At 47.0% G+C, this 27,730-nt stretch overlaps 1 protein-coding gene across 1 annotated transcript; it reads left to right on the forward strand.

The window, feature by feature from the left end:
- The first annotated feature begins 22,872 nt into the window (after nt 1-22,872).
- LOC123122746 (pentatricopeptide repeat-containing protein At3g53700, chloroplastic) lies at nt 22,873-26,865 on the forward strand. The gene is made up of 2 exons (XM_044543084.1): nt 22,873-25,416; nt 26,345-26,865. The coding sequence occupies exon 1, from the start codon at nt 23,109-23,111 to the stop codon at nt 25,365-25,367; it is 2,259 nt and encodes a 752-aa protein (XP_044399019.1). The 5' UTR covers nt 22,873-23,108; the 3' UTR covers nt 25,368-25,416; nt 26,345-26,865.
- The last annotated feature ends 865 nt before the right edge of the window (nt 26,866-27,730 follow it).

Raw genomic sequence — 27,730 nt, forward strand, 5'->3', positions numbered from 1 at the left:
GTGGGCTTAATTTTATAATTTCTGAAAAGTAAAAAATCCATATAAACGGCAGAGTTTCCCCTCCTTCCACCGGCGCTACCGCCTTCAATGGCCTTTGGGCCGTGGAGGTGCAGAGGACCCTAGCCCCTTACAGGCGGGAGGGACCCGCTCCCGTTCTTGATTGGTTCAGTGTCTTAGTTAGAGTTGTGTGGCGACGGCGGCGTTGTCTCCTGGTAGAAATTATGACTCCCACGTTCGAGCACTGCCTCGATGGTGCGTCTAGTGTTGTTGGGGGACGTTTGATGATGTGTCTGTGTCGGATCTCGTGGGACTCGCCGGTGTTGTGTTGGTATTCGATGTATATGTTTGTATCCAGTCTTCGGTCGTGTGTCTATATGTTTGATTTTTTCGATATACGTCTCTATTCATCGACGACGTTTGTTGTGTTCTGATGTGCTGGCCCTGTGGGCCCTAGTACGACGGCTTCCTGACTATTTATTACAACAAGGTTTGACCGGCTTTGACAAGGGAGAAGCGATGACGGCGACGCATCTTTGACTTGTTTCAGCTCTTGTAGTCGTCGCTAGATTGTCCATAGGCCTGATTGTAATTTTTGTTACTTCCGAATAGGTGAAAGTTTCTTTGAGAAAAAAACCAGCCTGTTATACCGGACTTCACTTACACCCTTGCCCAAGGAAAAAAGGGCTACCACTGCACCTGCCACACGATGAACCAGCGAGAAAATTACCATACCTTACATTTTTCTTAGAAACACCAGACCGTACACTCGCGCTAGAACTATATCTCGCGAGACTACCTACCTATTTTGTTTTTGTTTTTTCGATTGGAGCGAGACTACATACTTTTTTTAGGCTACATTTTTTGGGGGTAAAACCAAGTTTATTTATTAAAGTTCACATGAAATGGGATACATCTCTGGTCATGAGGCACGCCGAACCAAACGTGGCGCTCCGGACCTCTAGAGAGGGAAAATTTGACTAAGCTATGTGCTTCATAATTAACAGCACAACTTTCAAAAGAAAAATTACAATGAAAAGTAGATGCTCTAAGGTTTATCTCCGCAATGATCGCTCCATACGTCCCATGTACTGGGCTGACCCATTTTCGTGCTCGCTCGCGGTAGCTGCTTGGGCTGGTTTCGCTCCTTTGCCTTTTGTTTTTTGTTTTTTTTTTGTTTTTCTCTTTCGGTTTTCTTTGTTTCTTTGCTGGTTTTCTTCGGTTTCTCATGTCCCTATTTTTTATCAGTTTTCTTCGTTACTTTAACGGTTTTCATTGATTATTTTTTTCTTTCTTTTTCTTCATTTTTTTGTTTCTTTCTCGGTTTTCATTGGTTTTTTTGCTTTTCATTCTTTCTTCATTTTCATTTGTTCCTTCCTTGGTTTTCATTGGGTTTTTTGTTTTTTGCTCGGCTTTCTTTGTTTCCATTCTTTTGTACTGGTTTTCTTCGCTTTTATGTTTTCACTTTTTTTGTTTTTTTTTGTTTTTATTGGGTTTCTTTGTTTTCTTTGTTTCTTTGTCGATTTTCATCCTTTTTTTATTCAACACATGTTGTTGGGGATATTATCACTAGTCGTAAACCGGCCAGGAGAGGCCGGGTTAACCCCATAGTAGTTCACTATATCTGAAGCCCATGAAGACAGACGGTGACGCTTTATGAAGGCCCAGGGCCCAAAGCCGGTTTAAGGCTTGTAGACATAAACCGGCATTGATATGTAAACTTGTATTATAAGATAGAAAGAGCAGAGACCGAGCCGGACACGTTTATGAGCCGACCTCGGGATTCTGTAAACCGGCGGGCGTCAACCCGTGTATATAAGGGGATGACCCGGCGGTGGATCAGGACAACAGACAACAACTCGAGACTCAGGCAAAGCGTATTCGCTCCCTGGTCATCGAAACCCTAGCAATTCCACAACAACTGGATTAGGCTTTTACCTTCACTGCAAGGGGCCGAACCAGTATAAACTCTCTGCGTCCTTTGTCCGCTTTAACCCCTTTAAGCTAACCCGCGCGATGGCTCCACGACTAAGTCCTTTCCTTAGGACATCTGCCGTGACAAAACCACGACAGTTGGCGCCCACCGTGGGGCTATCGCAGGATGGTTTCGAGTTCTTAGAGGGCAGCTTTGAAGGACTCAAGGGCTATGCTGTGGGCCGGATGACCAAGAGTCGTCGCGGCAAGCTCTACATCGACGTTGCAGGCTGGGGCCCCGAGGCCGGCTCAATCGAGTTCGGGTACCGGGTCCCCTTTGGTGGCATACACGTCTTCATTGGCAAGATCGGCGAACCGGGCCCTGAGCCGGACATCTGCACCGACCTCGTCGAAACGGCTCAGCGTGCGAGATCTGCCCGGGTTAAGCCTGTCATGAAGCGTGCCTTCGTGGGAGTCATCCACGGAGGGGAATCTGAGGACAGATCGGAATCTGGTGGTGAAACCGTTGTTTATTCCGGCGACGAGTCATCAACCGGAGTGACCGAGTCGTTATATCAGTTGCAAGATGGCCGGATTGAGGGCTGTTCCGATGGCGACAGTATTCCGGACCCCTTTGATCTGCCAAACCGGGCTGCAATCTTCATGGCCGGTACACAACCAGCACTCCACTCTTCGACCGCAGCAGCGATGATTTCCGGATCGGCAGCAGCGACAGCGGCCAGGGCAGGAGGCCCTGTGCGACCGCCGGCTCAGGTTCTATCTGATTTATTTGACACTTTGGCAACGCTGATGGCAGAGGTTAATCCGGCGGATCAAGATGCACATAATGCGGAAATCGTGAAGGTGAAGGATCAGATCGCCCAGGCCAAAGCCGACTTGGCAGGAGAGGATACCAGGATGGCTGCGGAACGGGCCGCATTGGATGCACAGGCTTACCAACTTATGCTGGATCAGAGTGCATCGAACGATGTCCTGAACAGGAGGTACCGATCTCGCCTGCCGCCGGTTTATGAAGCTAGGAACCTCTTTAATACCCCAGGAGCAGGGACCAGTAATCCGCCGGTGGTAAACCGGGCGGAGGCACCTGGAGCGGGGAGCCGGTTCAGCCGCGTTTGGTGGATCCGCCTCGCCAGAACAACATTGTGACACAGCATGTCCCGATACCACCGGGTCATTACTCTAACCCGATGGACAACATTGTCGCTGCCGCTTCACGGCTGGCGGCCATCCCGATCGAAGGCGAGTCTCCAGTAGCAGTCGAGACGCGACGGGTTAGGGAGCTTCTTCAGACAGCTTTGGTTCAGCAGGAGGCTTATTCATATAGTCGCGAGAGGATCCATTCTACTCCCCGCCCAAGCCGGAGCTACAGCAGGCGTATGGATGAACCGGCCGTATCGAGCAATGCGCGGAACCGTGATCCGCCCCGTGGCCATAACCCGGCGGGTGGTGGTGGTGATGCTCAGGATGTGGTGGATCGCGCTAGAGCTCGTCGGGAAGCCGAGTTAGCAGCACAGCATGAGGCCCGCCAACTTACTCCGGTTCGTCCAACCACATCGGTGGAACCAGGGGTTACCTCTAGCTCTTTGGGAGTACCGTGCCTCGTCCCAGCGCTGCGCAACGTGCGCCTGCCCAAGGATTTCAAAGGCCCACAAAAAGTGTCGAATTACACCGCCGATTTATCCCCCGAGTCATGGGTGGAAAGCTATGAGATGGCAATGGAGATGCTGGATGTGGACGATGCGGCGTGCGCTAAATACTTTACCATGATGTTGGAAGGAACGGCTCGAACTTGGTTGAAAAAGTTACCAGCTAACTCCATTGGGTCATGGGCCGAGCTGAGGGCCCGGTTTATCCAGAACTTCAAGGATATGTGCAAGCAGCCCATGTCAATTGTGGACCTAGCTGCCTGTGTCCAGGAGGAAGGAGAATCAACAACCCATTGGGTGCGCCGGGTTTCGGAGATTTTGCATTCATCGGACCGCATTAACGCTGACACAGCGGTTTTAACGTTGGAAGGCAATTGCCGGTTTGCACCTCTGAAGCTGAAGTTGGGACGGGTCAAACGCCACTGCAATTATATGGGGACTGTCATGGCTGCTCTGGTGAAATATGCCGACTCTGATGGTACCAAGGACCCCGAGTCTGACGATGACAAGACAGGGAAGGGAAAGAAGAGCGGACATACCAAGGGGCAGCAGCACAACCCGGCAGGCCATGGAAACAACGGTAAGCGTAAAGCGGATAATAGCTTGGACTTTGTGGCTAATACCAATGCGCAAGATAAAGGCCAACGGCGTAAAGGTAAACCGCCCCAGCGTGGCGGAGGACCAAGTCCTAATCCGGACCGCTTGTCTTATCTGTTAAACCAGCCTTGCCCAAAGCACGGGACGAAGGAGAACCCGTCCACGCACCTTTGGAAAGATTGTTACATCATGCAAGAGTTCAAAAACTCTGATGTTTTCAGGCATGATCATGGACCAGGTGGCGGTTCAGGCCCCGGATCTCATGGGCCGGGTTACGGTGGAGCTAATTCCGGTTCAGGCTTTCACGGCAACTAGAGCGGACAGGGTAATCAAGGCAATCAGGGCAACCAAGGTGGTTATAATAATCAGGGAAATCAGCAACAGCAGTCGGGTTACCAGAGCAACCCGAAGTAGCTGAATAGCGGGCAGTATCATGTCTTCACCATTAGCCTGGACAAGCGCGATCAGAAGCTTCATAAAAGGCAGTGAATTCCGTTGAACCGGCGGTTCCCCGATACTTACGCTGGTCTGAACAGCCTATTGTGTGGAGTCGAGAGGATCATCCGCCCCGGGTTGATAATCCGGGTCATTTGGCGTTGGTGGTGGCACCTCAGGTGGGAGGTTATAAGTTCACCAAAGTACTCATGGATGGGAGGAGTAGTATCAATATCCTTTATTATGAAACCTTCCGTCGCATGGGGTTAACAGATAAAAATCTCAAACCGTCCAACACGGCCTTTCATGGTGTGGTGCCTGGTAAATCGGCATATCCCATTGGTAAGATAGCTCTGGAGGTTGCTTTTGGCGACGAGCATGATTCAAGATCAGAGAAGTTGACCTTTGAGGTGGTGAAAATCAAGAGCCCATATCATGTCCTGTTTGGATGACCGGCTTATGCTAAGTTTATGGCAAGGCCCTGTTATGTTTATCTGCAGCTCAAGATGCCGGGTCATAAGGGGACTATCACAGTGCACGGGAGCCGCAAGATCGCTTTGGAGTGTGAAGAAGGTGATGCGGCTTACGCTGAGTCAGTTTGTGCAACTGAGGAATTGAAGTTCTATATGGACAATGTTGATCCGGCAGACATGACTTCATTGAAGAAACCAACTACAGAGCATGATCCGGCCCTGAAGTTTAAATCGGCTGATGAGACTAAGCTTGTTGACTTCGTGCCCGGCGATTCGTCCAAGCAGTTTAGCATCAGCGCTAACTTGGATCCGAAATAGGAAAGCGCACTCATCGAGTTCATCCGTGAGAATTGGGACATCTTTGCGTGGAAACCTTCTGACATGTCAGGTGTACCGAGAGAACTCGCTGAGCACACTCTCAATGTTGATCCCAAGTATAAACCGGTCAAGCAATTTCTTCACCGGTTCAATGAAGAAAGGCGCAAAGCTATTGGTGAAGAAGTAGCCAGGCTCTTGGCAGCTGGATTTATCGTTGAAGTATTTCATCCTGAGTGGCTGGCTAATCCGGTGCTGGTGCTCAAGAAGAACGGCACTTGGCGTATGTGTGTGGACTACACAGATCTCAACAAAGCCTGTCCAGCAGATCCTTTTGCCCTCCCTCGTATTGATCAAATCATTGATGCTACGGCGGGTTGCGAGCGTTTGAGCTTTCTGGATGCGTACTCTGGCTACCATCAGATCAAAATGGCAGTTATGGACCAGGAGAAGACAGCCTTCATAACTCCTTTTGGAGCCTTTTGTTATGTGTCTCTGCCCTTTGGGCTAAAGAGTGCCCAGGCGACTTATCAGCGATGTGTGCAGAATTGTCTTCATGATCAAATCGGCCGCAATGTTCATGCATATGTAGATGATATTGTGGTGAAATCAAGGAAGAAGGAGACATTAATTGATGATTTGAAGGAGGCCTTTGATAACCTGCGGGTTTACAAAATGATGCTTAATCCGGCCAAGTGCGTCTTTGGTGTACCGGCGGGCAAGAACTTGGGCTTTTTGGTGTCTAACAGGGGCATTGAAGCTAATCCGGAAAAGATCAAAGCCATTACTTCTTTGGCCAAACCGAAGTGTATCAATGATGTGCAACGCCTGGCGGGCCGGATTGCCGCGTTGAGCCGGTTTATCAGCCGCCTTGGCGAGAAGGCCACCCCTTTGTATCAGATGCTGAAGAAAACGGATAACTTCGTCTGGAGTGACGCCGCTAATGAAGCATTTGAGGACTTAAAGCGGCAGCTGGCTAATCCGCCGGTTCCCGTTGCTCCGGTTGACAAAGAACCATTGTTGCTATATGTGGCAGCTAATGCCCGGGCTGTTAGAGTGGCTATAGTGGTGGAGCGCAAGGAAACCGGAAAGGAATATCCGGTTCAGCGGCCGGTTTACTATATCAGTGAGGTACTTATTGAGTCCAAGCAGAGGTGCCCGCATTGGCAGAAATTGGTGTATGGAGTTTTCATGGCAAGCCGGAAGCTTAAGCAATATTTCCAAGGTCATCCCATCACGGTGGTCAGCTCTGCTCCTTTGGGGGATATAATCCAGAACAGGGAAGCAACCGTCCGGATTGCTAAATGGGCTATCGAGCTCGGACCTCACGGGTTGAAATACATACCCCGAACGGCGATCAAATCTCAGGAACTTGTGGATTTCATCAATGATTGGACAGAATTACAAGCGCCAGAAGAGAAGCCGGATCATACTTATTGGACTATTCATTTTGATGGGTCCAGGCAATTGGAGGGCTCGGGGGCTGGAGTCGTATTAACTTCCCCACGAGGTGATAAATTTTGTTATGTTCTCCGTTTAATGTTCCCTTGCACTAACAATGCAGCTGAATATGAGGCTTTACTCCATGGTCTTCGGATGGCTAAGGAGATGAACCTAAGCCGAGTTAAGTGCTTCGGTGACTCGGATCTGGTGGCTCAACAAGTGTCCGGCACTTGGGATTCCAAGGACCCACTCATGGCTGCATATCGTCGTGAGGTGGATATTGTTGCAGGTCACTTCAAAGGTTATCAAGTGGATCATGTTGACCGGCGGAAGAACGAAGCAGCGGACGCTTTAAGCCGTTTGGGTTCCCAACGTAAACCGGTTCCACCTAATGTCTTCCTGGATGTGTTGCATAATCCGTCCGTCAAGCTCCCTGGTGAAGAGGATTTGGCTGTTCCTGATCCGGAAGCTCAGTTGGTGGCGGCTCTTCATGTTATTCCGGATTGGACGATTCCATATTTGGCGTATATGAACCGGGGCGAGTTACCAGAGGATGAAACTTTGGCCAGGCAGATAATCTGGCGGTCCAAGTCCATGACTATTATCAATGGAGAGCTACATCATTGGAGTGTGACAGGGGCGTTTCAACGCTGTGTGTCTCCTGAAGAAGGCCGTGAAATTTTGCGTGAGATCCACGAAGGAGATTGTGGTCACCACGCTGGTTCAAAGTCTTTGGTGGCCAAGGCGTTTCGTCACGGTTTCTATTGGTTGACAGCTCATGCTGATGCCGAGGACTTGGTCAAAAGATGTGATGGCTGTCAAAAATTCTCAAGGCGCACTCATGTACCGGCTCAAGAGTTGAGGATGATTCCAATCACCTGGCCGTTTGCAACTTGGGGGCTGGATATGGTTGGGCCTTTCAAGAGATCCAAGGACAAGAAGACCCACCTTTTGGTGGCGGTTGATAAGTTCACGAAGTGGGTGGAGGCAGAGCCAGTTAGTAAGTGTGATGCAGCTATGGCGGTTCAATTCATCAAAAAGGTGATCTTCCGGTTTGGCTTTCCACACAGCATTATAACAGACAATGGTACCAATCTATCAAAGGGTTCCATGAAGGAGTTCTGTCAACGTGAGCACATCCGGCTTGACGTATCGTCGGTGGCTCACCCCCAGTCCAATGGTCAAGCGGAGAGGGCCAATCAAGAGATCTTGAGAGGAATCAAACCCCGGCTTATGGTTCCTTTGCAACGGACGCCAGGTTGTTGGGTTGAGGAGTTACCTTCTGTGTTATGGAGTATCAATACCACACCCAACAGGTCGACAGGGTACACACCGTTCTTCATGGTTTATGGAGCGGAAGCGATTCTTCCTAGTGACATCCGTCATGACTCACCTCGTGTAGCGGCATATGTTGAAGCTGACAACGAGAAGGCACGGCAGGAAGCTCTTGACTTGTTAGATGAGGAGCGCGACATGGCAGCAGCCCGTTCGGCGATCTATCAGCAAGATCTGCGTCGTTATCACAGCCGCCGGGTTAGAACCAGAACCTTTCAAGAAGGCGATTTGGTGCTTCGACTCATCCAGGACCAGACGGATATGCAGAAGCTATCCCCCCCTTGGGAAGGACCCTTTGTGGTCAGCAAGAATCTGCACAACGGGTCATACTACCTAATCGATGTTCGAGAGCGCAAAGACTCACGTAAATCAGAGGAGGAGACCAACCGGCCGTGGAATATTGCTCATCTTTGGCCTTACTATACTTGAGCCATAGGCTATGCTTATGTACATATTATGACTTTGTATATATTATGATCAATATAATAAACCGGAACCTCAGCTAAAGCGGGGTATCTGTTGTTTTTCTTACGTCATGTGTGGTTACATGGAGCTTCTAAAGCGACGTCCGGTTTACCCCTTGATTCAGCTTCTCAAAGCTTTATATTATATCACTTGGGGGCTTGGTCGTATCCGAACCATAGCTACACCTCTTGATCGGCGCAATGCCACAGCATCACTTGGGGGCTTGGTCATATCTGAACCATAGTCACACCTCTTGATTGGCTCAAAGCCAAATCAATCCGGGGCCAAAGAGAGTGTTATAAAACAACAACTCAGACATGGACACCCACTGAGCACAGCTCAACATGTTACTTGGGGATTCTTTGCTGTCAAAATGAACAAAGAATCTACACTTGTAATAGGCTATCAAGCCATGGCGTGGAAGCCTGGTGTCTACACCTAAAACCCCGGGTTAACCTGCCTATTTAAGTAAGTCACTCCGCCCAGGTAAACCTGGTATGACCCTTCAAACTTTGACAAGTTACTCTAAAATAAAGACCCTGAACTTGTCAAGTTAAAACGATGATTGGTTAAGGATTGAGGACCATCTTAAAAGGCTTTGTGAAATGGTTTAACTCAGTGGCCTGGCAGCCCATGAAAAGCCTAGAATTTGGGGCCTGGCCGCCCGTGAAAAGCCTCGACTACAACGGTTTTTATTTGCCTTTTGCTAAGTTTTTCTTTCTTTTGACAAGATTTGTGATATTTTCAAACCGGTGTTCATCAACCCGGTTTGGCTGTCAAACTACAAGTTGTCAGTACACGATCAAGTTGTAATCCGGAGACTATCAGCCCGGTCTGGTTTTGACTCAAAGTCACCAGTATGGAATAAACTGGTGTTTATCACAACCCGGAACGGTTTTATTGTAAACCGGCATCATATAACAGGAGTTATTTATCCTCTGGAGTAGGGTTATGACCCTCACTACAAAGTTGGTCAGCCAACATTATGCCTAAAGGTCACAGGTATCATATATTTCCATATTTGGTTATCTTTTACAACCTTGGTTATAATCCTTGGTCATATATATATTTGGGTATTGTGACCCGCCCGGTGGTAAACCGCCAGGGCGCTTTAAGCTTCTTATCTGCAGGGATAGCTTGAATAAATGGCTATGGATTATGAACATTATATCTTAAGCATGGCGGATTAGCAAGCATCAGTCGCAGATAAATATGCACGAAGGCATAACAGACCAAGTGTTTTAACTAGCCTATTACAAGGCGTTTCAGTGCCCAAAAGGATAATTGTTTTCTCAAATACATGTGGCAGCATGTAGAAGACTAAACCGGCGTCCGGATCATGATTCGTGACCAGCTTGGCCTGACGGCTGCGGATCATCTCGCACCGGTTCAACTCCCTCTTCTCTACCCAGTGGCTGGAAGTCAACAGTTGCCCACTCGATCCCAGTTAGGGCTTGGAATACAGCTTCATCGCTTATAAGCGTGGATGGTTCAATGTCAGGGGCATAAGTGTGTTTACGGATTGGTGGGATAAGATTTTGCGCTTCCGGAATTGGTGCAGCAACCCGTCTGTTCTTGTCATCATAACTCGCCTGGTAGTACGAGAGATCCGCCTCTTCAGCCAGTTGACAAGCCAATGGACGTACTTCCCGGTTTATGGTTCGGAGATCATCATTGCCAAATTCTGTTCCGTCTTATTTCAAGCTGGGATAGCCTTGGGCCGCTTCCACTGGATCAAAGTCAGGTACCCATGCTTTTGCCGGGATTAGTGCGGTCAGAGCGCCCGTTCTTCGGCAGACTTTTTTAGCTCTTCTACCCGGGCAGGAAGCATAGATAACCTTTCTAAGGTTTCCTTGATCAAGGTGGGAGGAGGATTATTGTGTGAAGCGGTATAGATGATCCGCTGCGTGCCGGTGTACAACTGTTCTATCAGAGTGTAGGCAGCCTTCAACTTCTTCTGTACATCAGAGCCCAGATGGCTAATGCGAGTTCCTGCACCATTGTACACATCAGTAAACTGACAACACATGGTAAGGCATGTTGAAAGTATAAGGAAAAGATGTTTACCGAACACAGCAACAGTCATGGCATGAATCTGCCGCTTTACACCGGTCAATTCATCAACCACCGGTTTAAGAGCTGCTTCTGCGTCCTCGGCCCTTTTTTGCAAAGCGGATTTTTCTGTCTCCCAATCCGCCCGCTCCTTATTGAAGCCCTCTTTCAGTTTCTCCAAAGCGCCTAGAGCACTGGTCAACTCTTCCTTGGCTTTGGAGGTTTCGGCTTGCTGAGATTTGAGGTTCTCTTGCAGATCAACGGTTTGGCTTTCCTTCTTACTCAGCTCAGCCTATAAAGAGACGGATATATAATGAGTTGACAGTACATATTTGAAGTACCAAGCACATAACAAGTTATGTCCTTGGTACTTGGGGGCTAATGCATATTTGCTCTTTATCAGAAATTTTTACAAGTCTCAAGCACAATACAAGTATTAATCAACTTTTTAGTACACATTAAAAAAATTATACACCTGAAACATTTTTCTATACACGTTTAACATTTTTTGAAAAACTATATTTTTATGTCTACTTTTTTCCATACACATTGTACGTTATTAGTATATTTTTTTGAGAAAGGGAATATATTAATATCGTGAAGATACCAATTACACCCGGCCTCTATACCAACAAGATGTCCAATGACACCAAGGATACACACAGCCAAAAAAGAAAAAAGAAATGAAAACAAAAAAAGGCCCCGCCACGATGATCAATCACTAACAACAGTAGCACTCTAACCACCACCGAAGACAACACCGGGATTACAAAAGAGGCTCTCCAAAGCAACGCCTCCAAGAAGGAAACAATGCACAAGCATTGTCGTTGCCCGATCGAAGATCTTGGGTTTTCACCTTGGAGAAAGTCTGAATTCACCCAAAAACAATGTCTTCAATAAGGTCATTGCCAGATACAACCAATAAAGGCCAGACCTTGGGTTTTCACCCTGAGAATCGAGACTCGGTACTCGAGGAGCACCACCAAAATTGCCGTCCTCCAGTGCCGCCGCCCCCCGCTTGCCAAGGCCGCTGCCGCAAGTCATGATACACCTAGCACACAGTCTTCATTGCATCCAATATACTTTTCCGCCAATGCTTCAAGACCTCCAATCGCAACCGCCATGACTTTCTTCACCTTTAGCAATGCATTGGAAATCTTGACTTTAGACATGTCCCATGACTCCGATAAGAAAGCGAAGCTTCGCGTCGCGCCCACTTGAAGCCGTGCCAGCTGATAATATGAGCGTGCGCGACCGGACCTTTCCGACCTAGATACTTTGGGGCGACACACGCCAATTCGTATAGATCTCTGACGGAAAAACCGGAACTAGGCAGTAGCCAGATCGAAGAGGTCGAAGTCCGGCAGAAAGACGATTTGACGGATGAAGAACATTAGGGCCAAACCACCACAGCACCAAGTGCCTCCACGCCGTGGCTAGTGCACGAGCACAGAAGCTGGAGCCGCCAACGAGCAACCGGCTGGTAGAGGACCCCTGCTGCGGAACACTGCCAACCACAACGGCGCCATGAGCCGTGACCATGCACGAGAGCAGCAGGCCGGTCGAGCCCAGACCGGGCCTGCACGAACCCCGACACCACGCCACGACCAGCCACCAGCAGGCCGCCGCCGCATCCCGGCAGCACCTCCACCCCGCAGCCGACGCAAAGCATGAACGCCGGCCGCCATCCGAAGGCCACTGCCACGAGCTCCCCAACCCGCGAACGCCCGAAGCCAACAGGAAGAGCAGGCCCCGCCGCCGCCGGATCCGCGCGGGCTTTGCCCGGTGGATCTCACCGGGGACGGTGAGGGAAGGAGGGTGGGGATGGGGCCGGTCGAGGGGGTCGTAGCCGCCTCCCGTGTCGCCCCGGGGAGGGAGCAACGCGAGGTCAAGGATTTCCTTATTAGTATATATATCTAGTAAAAAATTTAATACACACTGAAAATATCCTAATATAAGATTAACATTTTATTAATGCATGGTCAACATTTTTCAATGCACAATGATCATTTTTTAATGGAAATAAATATTTTTCCACACATAATGTACATATTTTGTAGACATCGGGAACATTTTTATGTACATGTTTAACACTTTTAAATTCATTATCAGCTTTTCTAAAAATATATGTTTTTTATGTCCACTTTTATGTAGTGTATGTTGTACATTTGTTTATATATACACTATGAACATTTTTATATGCGTTAACCTTTTTTAATACATCATCAACATTTTTTTCATACACATTGTATATATTATTCGTATACATGACAAACATTTTTTCGATACACATTTAACATTTTTCAAGATCCTGATTAACATTTTAAATACTTGATTAAATTTTTTAATGATCGATTAGCATTTTTTAATACATGATCAACTTTTTTCATACATATTATATATTTTTTATACATTTCCCGTATACATGAGAAACATTTTCTCTATACACATTTACCATTTTTAAGATGCTTGGTTAACATTTTTCAATTGTTTTATGTAAAGTGTTTTTATAATATATATTTAGAATATTTGAAAGTATAAACATAAAATAAAAGAAGCAAAAACGTGCAAAAATAGAAGAAGAAAAATGAGGCAGTGGCCTCTGGCTTCTACGCGCTGGGCCAGCCCATTTAGGGAGGAGCCTTCCATGAGCGCGGCCTACATCTCAATATAAGCGTTTCTTAAAAATAAACGTCTCAATATAAGCGAGACATAGGCGCGCCCGTACACTCGTGTGCCCAACCACATAGTTTCAGCACCAGGCCGACCCACACATCAGTGAAAAAACATGCTGATACCCACTCAGGTTATGAGGGATAATGGGTTGCTTCATCATTTGCACACATCAGTGAGAATCATGCTGATACCCACCCAGGTTATGAGGGATAATGGGTTGCTTCATCATTTGCACTCTGGAAACTGTTGGACTCGTTTGGAAGGAGGTGACAGGCGGAATGTTATCTGTCATTAAGATAATCTTTGGAAGCTTATATCTGTTTGAAATAAATAAAATTACTGCAATTTTAGAAACATCAATATAATATTTAAAACAATTGAATTTTTTGCATATTTCAATGCAGCCAAATTTTTGCTTCTCAAATTTAACGTTGGGCAAAACGCTATATGATGATCACATGTCAGCTAACTATGCAGGGGTAATAAAAGAGGAGACGCTTCGCAACCCTATGTATTGTGAGCCACCCCAGTGACAAAGGGCACCTCCAATGTGGACGCTAGTGACGAGCGCTAGGATATAATCCCTGGCTGTTATGCTCACTTCCTGGCCGATCCCAGGATTCTGCTTGGCATCGATGCCTACTCAGACGTCGGGCACTACAGAGATATTTACGCATCTCGTGAGAGAAAGAATCGACACCGAGCGCCTGCCAGATCACTGCTAGCGTTGGACGAGGAGACGCTGACAGAGTCATTAGGGCATGTATAATGGTGCTATCTTAGCAGTGCCACATAGGATAAATGATGAGGTGGAGGAAAGAGAATTCATAAGAAAAGGCTTGTCTTCTCTTATTTAAGAAAAGACAAGAAATGATCTCTTAGCATAATATGTCTCACCATATTTTTAAGAATAGCTAGTTATTGAAATTTGAAGATAAGGCTAAGAGATAACCCATTGTAGACAATTTTGTTTGTCATCTCTAAATTACATGCAAGACTTAGGATAAGACCGTCTTATCAACCATTGTACATGCCCTTAAGGAAAAAATCATTAATTTGTATTTTTTAAGCGCCCGTGCAAGCGCTTTGCATTGGACAATGTCCTAAGGAGGCGAACCCCGTAGCCGCCACTAGCTTCCGCTTAATCCATCTCCCCTCCTCGCCACTGCTGGCGAGGCCTCTACGGGACCTGGACACCATCTCCCCTTCGCACCCCCCTGACCCTTGTGATGATCCCGACAAGACTTCGGTGAGATGCATTCGTTGCAGTATCCGCCACAAGGTCTTGTAATTGATCTTGGCGAGGGATCGGTGAGCCGCATTCGCTGTGGCGGATTCCTGCAACAAGGTCCTCACTCATGTTGGGTACGCATGCAACCACGCCCGGATGCCACATGGGAAGATCTACGCTCATGGTGGTTGACCTTGTGGCTGCGCCCACCCAATTGTTGCATGACGCCTAGGAACGAGAAAGTAGACCTAGCGCCGATGGCGTGCTTTGCTCCTCATGTCCACCTCATGTCCGGGTGGCCTTGGCCAGATGTGCGGCTCCCCAGATCGCCGATCTATGGCGGTGGCATCACTGCGGATTGTGGTGACCATCAAAAGGTCTCTGTGATGGTTCCTCCCTCCAGACCCTTTCATTGACTTTGGCGGAGAGATGTAAACTATAGACGATGGCATGACGTAGAGGGATGGTTATGCAGTGACGGCGGTCGCACATGCATGTCGCTGTTGGGACCAAGGAAAAGTGATGGAGACAACACATGAGTGACGTCGCTGATGGTGGTGCACTCAGTCTCGAGCTCTGTGGTGAAAAGTAAGGTTTGGCCTGAGTTGGTTATTGCTTGCAATGGCGATGTTTTTATATCGTTGCCTTGTTGAAGACATTGCTCGGATGTGCTTCGCCTGGTTCTTCAGGGTGAAAACCTAGATTCTGGTCTTGGGTGGTTGGATCCAGTGATGGCGACTATCGATGTCAAAACCGGCAGATGTCGGGTAGGGGGTCCCAAGCTGTGTGTCATGGATCGATGGGTAACAGGAGACAGAGGACACGATGTTTACCCAGGTTCGGGCCCTCTCTATCGAGGTAATACCCTACTTCCTGCTTGATTGATCTTGATGAATATAGGGTTACAAGAGTTGATCTACCTCGAGATCATATGTTGTGGTCTAAGACCTAAGGGTATGATGAGTAATGTCATAATAATCTCTCGACTAGCCTAGCCTCGGCTTATATAACATACCGGAGGCCTAGGATAACAAGAGTCCTAGTCGAATACGCCGGTGGAGAGGAGTCCTCGTCTTGATCACCATGTCTTGTGGAATCTTCCTCATGTATGTCATTGGCTGTCCGAACTGGCCCATGAGTAAACGGCCATGGGGGTCCTCGGCCCAATCCAACTGATCGAGAGACGACGTGGTGAGTACCCCCTAGTCCAGGACACCGTTAGTAGCCCCCTGAACCGGTCTTCAAGTTGGGTACGCTCCTCGATTCTTCCGAACTGTTCTTCATCTTCGGTCGTCGGTCTTGAAAACTGGTTCAACAAATCTTCTCATCTTCGATCTTGAGGATCGCCGAAATGAATCCGAAGAGTTTACACGTCGGGTATCCGAGGAGCCCTTTAAGTCTTCGGCCTTTATCAATGCCTTGTTATTTTTATGCCACGCCTCGGGTTTGAAGTGTTTCCCGTGTGGTGGTGTCCTCTTGCATCCGAGCTCCAATGCCGAACTGCATTCGAGGTATCTTTTGCAGCCGAGCACCAATGTCGGACCGCTTCCGAGCTCCAATGCCGGAATGTATTTGAGCTCCAACGCCGGACTGTATCCGAGCTCTAACGTCGGACTATGTCCAAGCTCCAACGCCGGACTGTATCCGAGCTCCAACGCCGGACTATATCCGAGGTGTCATAGATCAACTTGGTTCAAAAAAGTTGAAGGAGTTTAGCCGAACTTAATGCCGGAAATGCCCTCTATGGAGCTAGTCATTTGCATCCAAGCTATATCCCAAAATGCTTTCGAGGTGGTTCAGCACCTCGGTCATGGGCTGATTGTTTGCGGATTTTATTTCCGATGCGTGCAAATTTATTTGTTGTCAATATGTATAACCAGTAGCCTTCAAGGTGTGCGTCGGTCTAAAACCCGAGATGCACCTGAAGGAAAACATAAAACCGCTGATCCTAGTAGCCCCTGAGACTCAGGTCGATTTGCATAATCGTCCTGAGGATCAACTCCTAGCTCGGCAGAATACGTAGGAATAGAAATGCAGTGTAATATATTAGAAATAATGATCGTCGGACAGGCCCCTGAGAAAGAGTGGTGAGAAGTCGTCGTAATATATTACCTTGATGCCAGATAAGTCTCAGTTGGTACCTATTGTTGTCCGAAGACGCATTTGCCCATAGTTCGGTCGAGCCGAACACTGAGCACTTTGAATTTTCTGCATTGAATAGGCAATGCAGTAGCCCCCGAGACACTGGTCGGGTGGCAACACCAGATCAGGGGATCGTTGTGCCCCTTTAATATTAGTAAATGATAAGCCGGAAGCCCAGTAGCCCCCGAGCCTTAATGCGGGCACAGATGGCCGAATTAAGGATCAATATCCGAAGTAAAACCACAAATTATGTGTAATGATTCTATGTATCCAAGTACTCTACATTATTTAATGCTCGGATCCGCATTGTACAAAACTTTGTTGACCGACCATCGGCGTCCACCTCCTCGGCCAGTAGCCGAGGAGTGTTTGTCCTACTTTATAAAGCCTTTATGAGGGCAAAGATTTACGAAAAACAAGGCAATCCGGCCATATGGTTTTATAAACAAAGGTACGCAGAGAGATATGTTATATTACTGTTTAACATAAGAAATGTCTCCCGAAGAAAATAGTCCCGCTATCGGTTCCTTTCTTTGGGTTGTCATGCTAAGCATGATCATGAAACCTCAGCTCCGATCAATGTGGGAGCAAAATATTGAGGATTTAGTTTGGGGCAAGTTCCTGAACTATGTGGTCTTTGGCGAACCCAAATTTTCACTTCCGTCGTTGCCGACCAATTATATCCTTTAAGATTGCTAGCTTTTGGCTTCACCCAGTCTGAGGTACTAACTCGGATGACCCGGTAGTAACAATCACAGAGGTGCTCCCTTTACCGCCTAGCCGAATAATCGGGAACGTAGAGGTAAGCACAGGAGCCAGGCAACCCAGCTTGGCAAAAATCTTAAGTCAAATTGATGCATATGTACGACTTTATAACGATGATTACGGAAGGCAGCCATTGTATATTAAATACAAATGCCGATGATATATTTATTCTGACTCCGTTGCGACCGTTTATCAGTTGAAAGTGGCCCATTGTCGGCTTCCATCCCCTTGTAGATGCTACGCAGGGTGTCTCCGCAATAACAAACAACCCTTAGCCGACGTCTCGGTGCCCGAAGGCGGTTGTGTTAGTGGAAACGAGGCAATCAGATATGCGGGTTTTATAACTTTCACTTGGTCAGAGGAACTTTAAAGTTGGAAGGCCAAATATTAGCCCTCGGTCAATGTTCGGCGACAGTCGAGATCAAGCCGATAACACTTCAGCCAATATTATGAACGGCCCGTCGCTTAATATGGGGTGACCTCCATCGATCTTATAATTTAACCCGGTCATCGGATCGCTGACCAGTTTACGCTTATTGTGACAGTCAGTTTTCGGTTTTTCCACTGAGGCGCTTAACCATGCGAGCTGGAAGCACAATCGCAGTGGTTCTCCCTTTGCACACTTAGCCGAACAAGGCGGAACGTAGGAGGCAAGCACAGGAGCCGGGCAACCCAACTGTTGACCGAAGACACAATTCGAAACCGATGCATATATAGCAATATCCGAGAATGTTTTTGCCGAATCTCTAAAGGTGTCCGGCGTTGCACTGTGAGACTTATGCTGGAAACACACAAATAATTTAAAAGTGCCATAGGCTTGGAAAACCAAAAAAACTTCAGTAAAAACTTGACGTCCGAACTAGATCAAGTGTTCAGTGCCAATCCGAAATTGGTCTTAAAAAATTTGTGCTTTTGTCGTGCATTAATATGACACATCCGATCTCAAGACCTCAAGCGGGTCAGCCCACGGCTGCAACCTCCTATCCCGAAGGCGGAGTACTGCTCGTTAGGCCAGTTTAGCGAACTAAACTCGAACGGCTTTGAGAGAGAAGACTAGGCTATCCGGCTATTGACCATACACTCGAGTCGAAAAAGGAGCGGTAGAAAAAGACTTTGCAACGACCAAGAAGAAAACACATTACTATAAAACGGCTCATACTAATTTAAGAGCCCCCAAGTGACTTGGGTAAAAGAATTTTATGTATAATGATTGTATGTACCGAAGTACTTATATCATATCTGTGTTCACCCGAACTTTAAACGCGTCTTAACCGACCGTCGGCTTCTCCCTCTTCGGTCAAGGGCCGAAAAGTGTTATGTACTCCACCTGTCGAGAATATCGACGGTGTTTCGATAACCAGGCAATCAGGCCATAAGGCTGTAACAGACAAAGCGCGCTCAGGGAACTTATGCTATATTACTGACGAAGTGTAAGAAGCATCTTCGAAGAAAATAGTACCCCCACCGATACCTTTCTTCGGTTGCTCATTGTTACTATGAGACTTGTGCAATAGATTTTTTGTACTCATGAGTTCCGTTGTGTGCCGACCATGATTGAAAACAATAAGAGCGCTAGCTTTCGGCTTCACCCAGTCTGAGGTCCGAGCTCGGATGACCCGATCGTGACAATTGTAGAGATGCTCCCTTTACTCCCTAGCCAAACAATCGGGAACGTAGGGGTAAACACAGGAGCAAGTCAACCCAGCTTGCAGAACACTTAAGTCAACATGGTGCATATTGTGGCGTAATACACGAACAAGGAACGAAGCCATACAAGTATAATCATATGCAAGAGGAAAGGCTTCGTAAAGGAAGCCCCCAAGTAAACGGGGTATTTGAATTTGAGTGTCACAAACTAAGTTTTGACGAGGAAGTTTTTTCACAAACAACTTTTTGCCAAAAAAGTATAATGCTTGGTCGAACCGAACAAAATTTAAAACTGAAAGTCTTTGAGCATGAAAGCGACTTAGCTGGTTAATGTGCTCGGTGTTGATGACGCGATTCGGGCTTGTGGCGGGACGAAGACGCCCATTGATCTGTGACAGATCCGACAAGGTTCGCAATCCTCGGCATGGCCGAGGTCTCAGCCCCCAAGCCCGAGGTGTCCGAGCAAGGAGTTCGGCACTCTCGAGTAGTGACACGGCTCGGCCGATGTGGTAAGGCGAAGCCCCCAGTCTAGCTGAGCTGGCGGAGTTGGTCGGCAAGGTGACAATGAAGCCCCCACGCCAGTCGACCTGTTCGGCATGGTGGACGTCAGTTTGACGAAGCAACGATGCTGCGCGGCCGATGTGGCGAGATGAAGTTCTCGGTCCAGTTAACATGGCGAAGCTGTGATCGGCGGATGCCGAAGTCTGATGCAGGTCGGCTGGTGATGTCGAAGTGACCACGTAACGTAGTCGAAGTCGATCACCTACACACATAAAATAGTGCGGTCCAAAAAAGAATAATATAAATATATATAAAATCCTTGCATAATTGCTTTACGCAAAAATAATTTATTTAAAGAGATGTGGCCTGGCACCGAAGCCAATGTCGATGCAGGGCGTCGGCGTGACGCAGTGAAGGCGTGACAGAACCTGAAGTTGCAGGGCGGTCCGGGCTCTAGATGCGGCGTTCGCCGAACTGCGGACGAGAAACGGACCGAACCATCGCGCAACCATCGTTAATGCGGTCATCATTTGACAGACCTGTGTAAAGATAATGGAACAAACCAGAGTAATAATTTTTCGGAAAAATAAATCCAAGCAAGAAAAAATTACTAGGATTAATAGCACCTTGTTTATCTGTTGTAGCAATTTGAAAAAAGGTTACTCCCAAAATTGGGACTTGATCCGCACACCCATTGCCTGATGAGCGATGGAGTGGCGGTATGGCGATGCAGGTAAAGATTGGCTTGCCGAGGCAAAGCCCCCGGTCCAGCTAATGTGACGAAGCTGGTCGGCGGGTGACGTTGAAATCTCCGGAGTAGGTTGATGAAGAGTTGGTGAAGCCCCCAGTCTAGCCGAGGTAACGGAGCGGGTAGGTAAGGAGACGTTGCAGCTGCCATGTCAGCCGAGGTGTTGAAGCAGTTCGGCGTGATGGACATCGGCTTGAAGAAGCAATAGTGCAGTCATGCCGACGCTGGTCACAACTTGTGACGCGGTCAAAGCCGGATTGATGAAGTGACCGAACGGCGATGCCGGTGTGCCCGTTCCGTGTAATCTGTGGGGCGGTGTTGTTGGTGATGATTTATCCTTCGCGATGCCGAACTCTTTTTCGGCTCGCCGAGATGATGATCCGAAGAAGATGAGCTCGGCTCAACAAAGCGACGTCGTGTCTAGGCGCAGGTCGGCGGCCGTGGAGCAATGTTACCAGACTGGTTTGACACCAGCGTGATGATGAAGAGTACCTCAGAGAAGGCTTGAAATTTTATGGGCACGTGTTAAGAATAACGCACAATACCCTAGAAGAAAATTCCTTTAAAAAGGTCGTCCAGTATCACGTTCATAAAGAAACATGAATTCGGGTCGGATCCGTATTCGCGCAGAAAACAGATCAGAAAATTGGTCCACTCATCGGAAGGTTCCCGGAGTTTGAACCGTCGGATCGAGTTGAAATTGTGAGGGGTGGTAGATATGGGAATTCCGCAGCAGATGAACGGTTGGATCTTTCAAAGGACCTCCGAGCTTGGCTTTGGGGACCATGCCCTAAACTCGTCCAGATTCCCTTCCAGATTCGATAGGGCTCCGGTATATCGTAGATTGCCGGAGATTCCTCCATCGGAACTCGACGAAATTTTGCATGGTTGTTGTAGACTTAATTCCGCACAATTCCACTGAAGTAATCGTCAAAACGACACTCAAGGAGGCGGTGGCGGCGGATACAAGTTCGCTGTCCAGAAAAACAGCACGGTCGCCCAAGGGCAGTGTTGACGTTGAGCCCCCGAGCTCCATGGATGATTCCTCCGTGATCTTGATAGAGATCGGAGTTGATGTTGATGAAGGACCTCGTCCGAACATGATGATTGGAGGTAGGGCACAGTCCTCGGTCAAGCCAAGGTGACCAGTCGAGGCGGCGACGAAGACGCCGACGTCGCAGTTGATCTGCAGGCGAGCCATTGATCCTTTTGGCGATCACACAGCGTAACTCTCAATGAAAGCACCATTATCGCTGTCAAAACCGACAGATCTCGGGTAGGGGGTCCCAAGCTGTGTGTCATGGATTGATGGGTAACAGGAGACAGGGGACACGATGTTTACCCAGGTTCGGGCCCTCTCTATCGAGGTAATACCCTACTTCCTGCTTGATTGATCTTGATGAATATAGGGTTACAAGAGTTGATCTACCTCGAGATCATATGTTGTGGTCTAAGACCTAAGGGTATGATGAGTAATGTCATAATAATCTCTCGACTAGCCTAGCCTCGGCTTATATAACATACCGGAGGCCTAGAATAACAAGAGTCCTAGTCGAATACGCCGGTGGAGAGGAGTCCTCGTCTTGATGACCAAGTCTTGTGAAATCTTCCTCATGTATGACATCGACTGTCCGAACTGGCCCATGAGTAAACGGCCATGGGGTCCTCGGCCCAATCCAACTGATCGGGAGACGACGTGGTGAGTACCCCCTAGTCCAGGACACCGTCAGCGACGTTTGAGCATCGCTCCCTTTCTGAAAGCGTTGTTGTTAAACTTCATCGTCCGTGTGGTGTCCTGACATGATTGTTGCGGATATGGTCAATGTCGTAGTTTGCCGATCGTTGATCCGACCGCTTTTGTTTTTTTTTTCTCACATACAAATAACTTCAATCTTATATGACTTTGCTATTTGCCGACGTGTTTTCTGTGTGTGTGTTGATGTTGATTGTACATCCTAGCTAAACAGAGGTCGGGATGCCGAGTTCATTTTTTAATGTCCATTTTAAGCCAATACAATTCACTCTTTATCAGAAAAAACTATGTAGATATCTTGAACTATAATTCGCCAGTGTCATAACCGGCATGACACAAAGTCTTATTTGTGGCTCACAGCACCTGTTTTGCAGAATGTAACATAATTTAATAAAATTCATATTAATTGAATACAAATTTTGAGAGAATCGACATATGAAATGCTTCCCGTAAAACATACATTATTTTTCAACTTCAGTGGGGTGTTTTTTTAAGCCTTTACCATTTCCGAAGAAAAAAAAAACCATGATTACTTAGACCGTGATATCTTCGTACAAATACGACATTGCATATTTCTTTCGACCGGGTTTCAAAACAAAACAAAAAAAAGTAAAAATCTTTCGACCGTGGTATTTGCTGCCACTGGATTCAGATCCAAAGGTGTAGATTGGATTGGAAGCTGGTAACGGTAGACAGGACGAGGGAGGCTGCCCCCCTCTTCCCCCCTATCCTATCCCCTTGTTCACCTTCGGCCCGCCGCCACACTGCCCCTCCTGAATTCCTCCTCCGTCCGCCCGAGCCTGCCGCGACGAGCTTCCAAGCTCCGTCAGCTCGCCTTCTCCTCCGCTTGCCACAAAGAGCAAATTCGCCTCGCTCGCGCACCATCTGCTCCCCCTGAGAAATCGCCTCGCCGGTCCTTGTGCGCCCGCCAGATGCTCGTGATATTTCCGTAATGGCCTTCGCAATGCGCCTAGCGTCCTGCCCCGGCGCGTCGCTGCAGGCGGCGACGGCCTGGCCGTCCAACCTCGGCTCCCCGGCGCCGCGGCTGCGGCCGCGCTGGCGGTGGCCACGCCTCCGGCCGTCCGCGGCCGCCTCGGACCAGCAGGCGCTTCTGGCCGCCCTGCGCGAGCAGGCGGACCCCGAGGCGGCGCTCCGGATGCTCAACTCGGCGCTCGCGCGGGACGACTTCGCCCCCGGCCGCGACGTCTACGAGGAGATCATCCGGAAGCTCGGGACGGCCGGCGCCTTCGACCTCATGAAGGTGCTCGTCAGGGAGATGCGCCAGGAAGGGCACCAGGTTGGGCCCGGCGTGGTGCAGTCGTTTGTAGAGGGCTACGCGCGGCTGCACATGTTCGATGATGCCTTCGACTTGGTTCTGAACCAGCTTGATATGTTCGGTATTCAGGGAGATACAGTGGTGGTGGCGTACAATCACCTTCTCCGTGTTCTCATGGAGGGGAGTAAGATCAAGCTCCTTGAGTCCGCTTATACGGAGATGAGCAATCGGGGTATCAAGCCTGACCTTGTCACTTACAACACTGTGATCAATGCATTGTGTCGAGTTCATCAGGTTAGGACTGCAGTTTTGATGCTGGAGGACATGTCTAGCAACGGTGTGGCACCTGACGAGGTGACATTCACTACGTTGATGCAAGGTTTTGTCGAGGAGGGGAGCATCGAGGCGGCACTGAGGATGAAGGCACGGATGTCAGAAATGGGATGCTCGCCAACGAGTGTAACTGTCAATGTTTTGATTAGCGGCTACTGCAAGCTGGGAAGAGTCGAAGATGCTCTCAGTTATGTACAGCAAGAGATTGCAGATGGTTTTGAACCTGACCAGGTCACATTCACTACATTTGTTAATGGTCTCTGCCAAAACGGGCATGTCGATCATGCCCTCAAAGTCATGGATTTGATGCTCCAGCAGGGTAGTGACCCAGATGTTTTCACCTACACTACTGTTGTAAACTGCTTGTGTCAAAATGGAGAACTTGAGGAGGCTAAGGCAGTCATAAATCATATGGTGGATAGCGGTTGTTTGCCTGACGTTACCACCTTCAATACTCTCATTGTTGCCCTATGCACAGAGAATCGGCTTGAGGAAGCCTTGAACCTTGCACGTGATCTGACGGTGAAGGGACTCTCTCCAAATGTTTATACTTTCAACATTTTGATAGATGCCCTCTGCAAGGTTGGAGATCCTCATCTTGCTGTTCGATTGTTTGAAGAGATGAAAAGCAGTGGATGCACCCCTGATGAACTTACATACAATATATTGATTGATAACCTGTGCTCATCGGGGAAGCTTGCCAAAGCTTTGGATTTGTTGAAGGAGATGGAAATTAGTGGTTGTCCTCTGAGCACAGTGACATATAACACTATAATTGATGGGTTATGCAAGAAATTGAGAATAGAAGAAGCAGAGGAGGTTTTTGATCAAATGGATGTAACAGGTATTGAAAGGAATGCGATCACATTCAATACACTTGTTGATGGATTGTGCATGGCCGAAAGGATTGACGATGCAGCAGAACTTATTGAACAAATGATAAGTGAAGGGTTGCAACCTAATAATATCACTTACAATTCTATTCTAACTCATTACTGCAAGCAAGGAAACATAGCTAAAGCTGCTGATGTTTTACAAACTATGACCGAAAATGGATTTGAAGTTGATACTGTTACATATGCAACACTCATTAATGGCCTGTGCAAGGCTCGTCGGACTCAGGCTGCTTTGAAGCTTCTTAGAGGTATGCGGATGAAAGGGATGAGGCCAACTCCAAAAGCCTTCAACACTGTGATTCAGTCTCTATTTAAAGGGAATAATGGCAGAGATGCTCTGAATCTGTATAGGGAGATGACAGAAGTTGGTGAGCCTCCTGATGCTTTGACATATAAAATTGTTTTCCGTGGTCTCTGTCGTGGTGGTGGCCCTATTAAAGAAGCTTTTGATTTCTTGGTAGAGATGGCAGATAAGGGTTTCATACCAGAGTTTTCATCATTCCGCATGCTAGCTGATGGTCTACTGAACCTGGGTATGGATGATTACCTCATAAGTGCTATTGAACTAATTGCAGAGAAGGCCAACTTCAGAGAATCCGATGTTTCTGCAATAAGGGGTTATCTCAGGATCCGTAAATTTTATGATGCATTAGCAACTTTTGGCCGTCTCCTGGATATCAACAACCCTCGATGGACTTATCGATGAAACATGAGAAAATACTGGGAAAGTACTGAGTACATGGAAATTTTTGCTGGTTAGTTCATCAGGATAGATCTTGTTTAATTACGAATAGATTACTATGCTTGTTACTTGGTGGGGATGAACTCAGCATGTAGAAGATGCTTATCTTGGTATTGAAACTCGTGGGAATTGTTTATCACCATTTCCACTGTGAACCCTGTTTTTTGAGTTTTATATTTTAAGGGTACTAATGTCAGATTATTTTGCTGCCTTTTCAACTAAGTCTTCATTTATCAGTCTATTATGTCTTCACTTAATTATGTTTTCAATATTTGTTACAGCTAGAAATGTTAGCAGCAACCTATATTCTAACTATAAAATTGAACAGTGCCGCATCTCTTTCCATGAACCATCTTAGAACACAGGCGCGTAGGTGCTTCAGATTTAGCTTGTGAATGTACCATTACCAAAGATGTTCTTTTGCGGCCAGAAAGAGGGGTCTAGTTTAAGATTCCAAGTTGAACAATGGTGTGCATGTGAACATATATTGGTATTGATACCTGTATAGTCGAGCATTGCACAAATTTTAGATTACCATATGAACTCTGGTAGCCATCAGTTGTACATAAATAATGTGGATGCTTTAGAGACATCCTCAAGGAACAAGCGGCCATGGATTCCTAAAAAACAGCTTGGTGTGCTGAATGAACAAGTAGTAAAAATGAAGGAAACTTAGAATGTCACATTTTGCCGTTTTCATTGTCGGTTTCGAAGATATGCTACCATGTTACTGGAAATTGTTTGCAGTATGTAATGTCTGTAGTGCCATTTGGCAAATCCAATAAAAGGACAAGCTAGCGAGCACCCCAAAGCATGTTTGAAACATCTTTTTAATCCTTCCTGAGCTAGATAATCTCTAATTTATATGGATAGAACTGGAAAGGTAGGTACGTATTGTCTGTCGGGGATCACAGCACCCTGACCTCGCCCTCTCTGATCAGGTGATGAAACGACCACTGCATCTACTTGCTAGCTTTGTGATTTGGAACATGGTGTGGAGCAATTTCGCTCTGCAATCAATCACCCCGCAGCGCCCAAGCCACAAAAGTAGCCAACCCCCTCAGAGGCAACAGTCAAGGCGGTTGTCGCTATTGAGCAGGCATAGCCCATCCTCCTTGAGAATCAGCGCTGAGAGTTGTGTATCCTACCATCTAAGTGTGGAGATGTAGAGGCAACACCTGTTCCGGTTGTTCTCAGTTCGAAGAACTTTGGGTTGGGTCAAGGCCACCAAAAGGGCCGCTAGGTGGTAGTGACACCAAGTTATATGTGCCTAGAACTTCTTGCTGATATATTCTATGGTGCCAAATCTAATATTTGGTCACTAGGTGATATATCATTCAAATGTAGCAAACTTTACAGACAAACTAAAAGATGTAAGCCTATGCTTGCAATGTTCAAATCACTATGTTTGAGAATGTTGTATGTATGAAATGACTGCTCTCAAAGCTGCATTTAAAGCTTTTGTAAGTTGTGAGATTGCTTGTATTCTTATCTAATCAGTTTGAAAATTTAAGCAAGTTGAGTGCTGAACTAAAAATTTAGTCTGTACATGTTCTCATTGTCCCCAGTTGCTGCTGGTCTTGTCTTTTTCAGCTAACTAGCTTACTGAATTAGGGGCCTCCCCTACAGTTTTCCAGTAAAAAGAAAAGCTAGCTTACTGAATTTCATAGTTTCTTACTTGCTATTATCACCACTTATCACTTATTTATGTTTATGTAAGCCAATTGACCTATTTAAGCCGACATTTATATCAGCAAAATCTGGTTGATACATTTGACATATCCTCTCACCATATGACTGGGCAACCTTAAACTGATTTGATCGATCATGATTTCATCATTTCTATGGTAGGATACGGAAGCACTTATTAGCAGTAACGTCGCCAAGTCAAATGTATCATCATTGCCAACACGATACTCTGGTGCATTGTAACTTTCCGGGAGTTATACTTTGGTTGTTTTCTTAATTTCACTTGTATAACTTGAGCAGAGCATATTTCTCAGAGCTTTATTCGCTCATCCAGTAGGGGACTTGTTCAGAGCATGCTACGGAAAAGTCCAGATCACTAATTTCTCGATAATCCTCTTATATGCATGTTAGAATTACTCCCTCCATAAAGAAATATAAGACTGTTTAGATCACTACTTTAGTGATCTAAATTGTCTTATACTTTATCGAGGGAGTACTTGTTAAATAGTTTTTGCTCAAGTAAAAATTATTGTGTCCTTGTTTTGTGCAGGCAGCTGACCTACTCAAACATCCGCATCTTAAACCAATCTGTCATGAAAGTCCATTTGAAATATTTTCTGTTTGCAACCTATTTCCTG

The sequence above is a fragment of the Triticum aestivum genome, chromosome 5D (genome assembly GCF_018294505.1).
Source record: "Triticum aestivum cultivar Chinese Spring chromosome 5D, IWGSC CS RefSeq v2.1, whole genome shotgun sequence".
NCBI classification, from domain to species: domain Eukaryota; kingdom Viridiplantae; phylum Streptophyta; class Magnoliopsida; order Poales; family Poaceae; genus Triticum; species Triticum aestivum.

Bases quoted from the DNA above. Each gene is read 5' to 3' on its own strand.
- LOC123122746 (XM_044543084.1), top strand. From the start codon at position 23,109: ATGGCCTTCGCAATGCGCCTAGCGTCCTGCCCCGGCGCGTCGCTGCAG.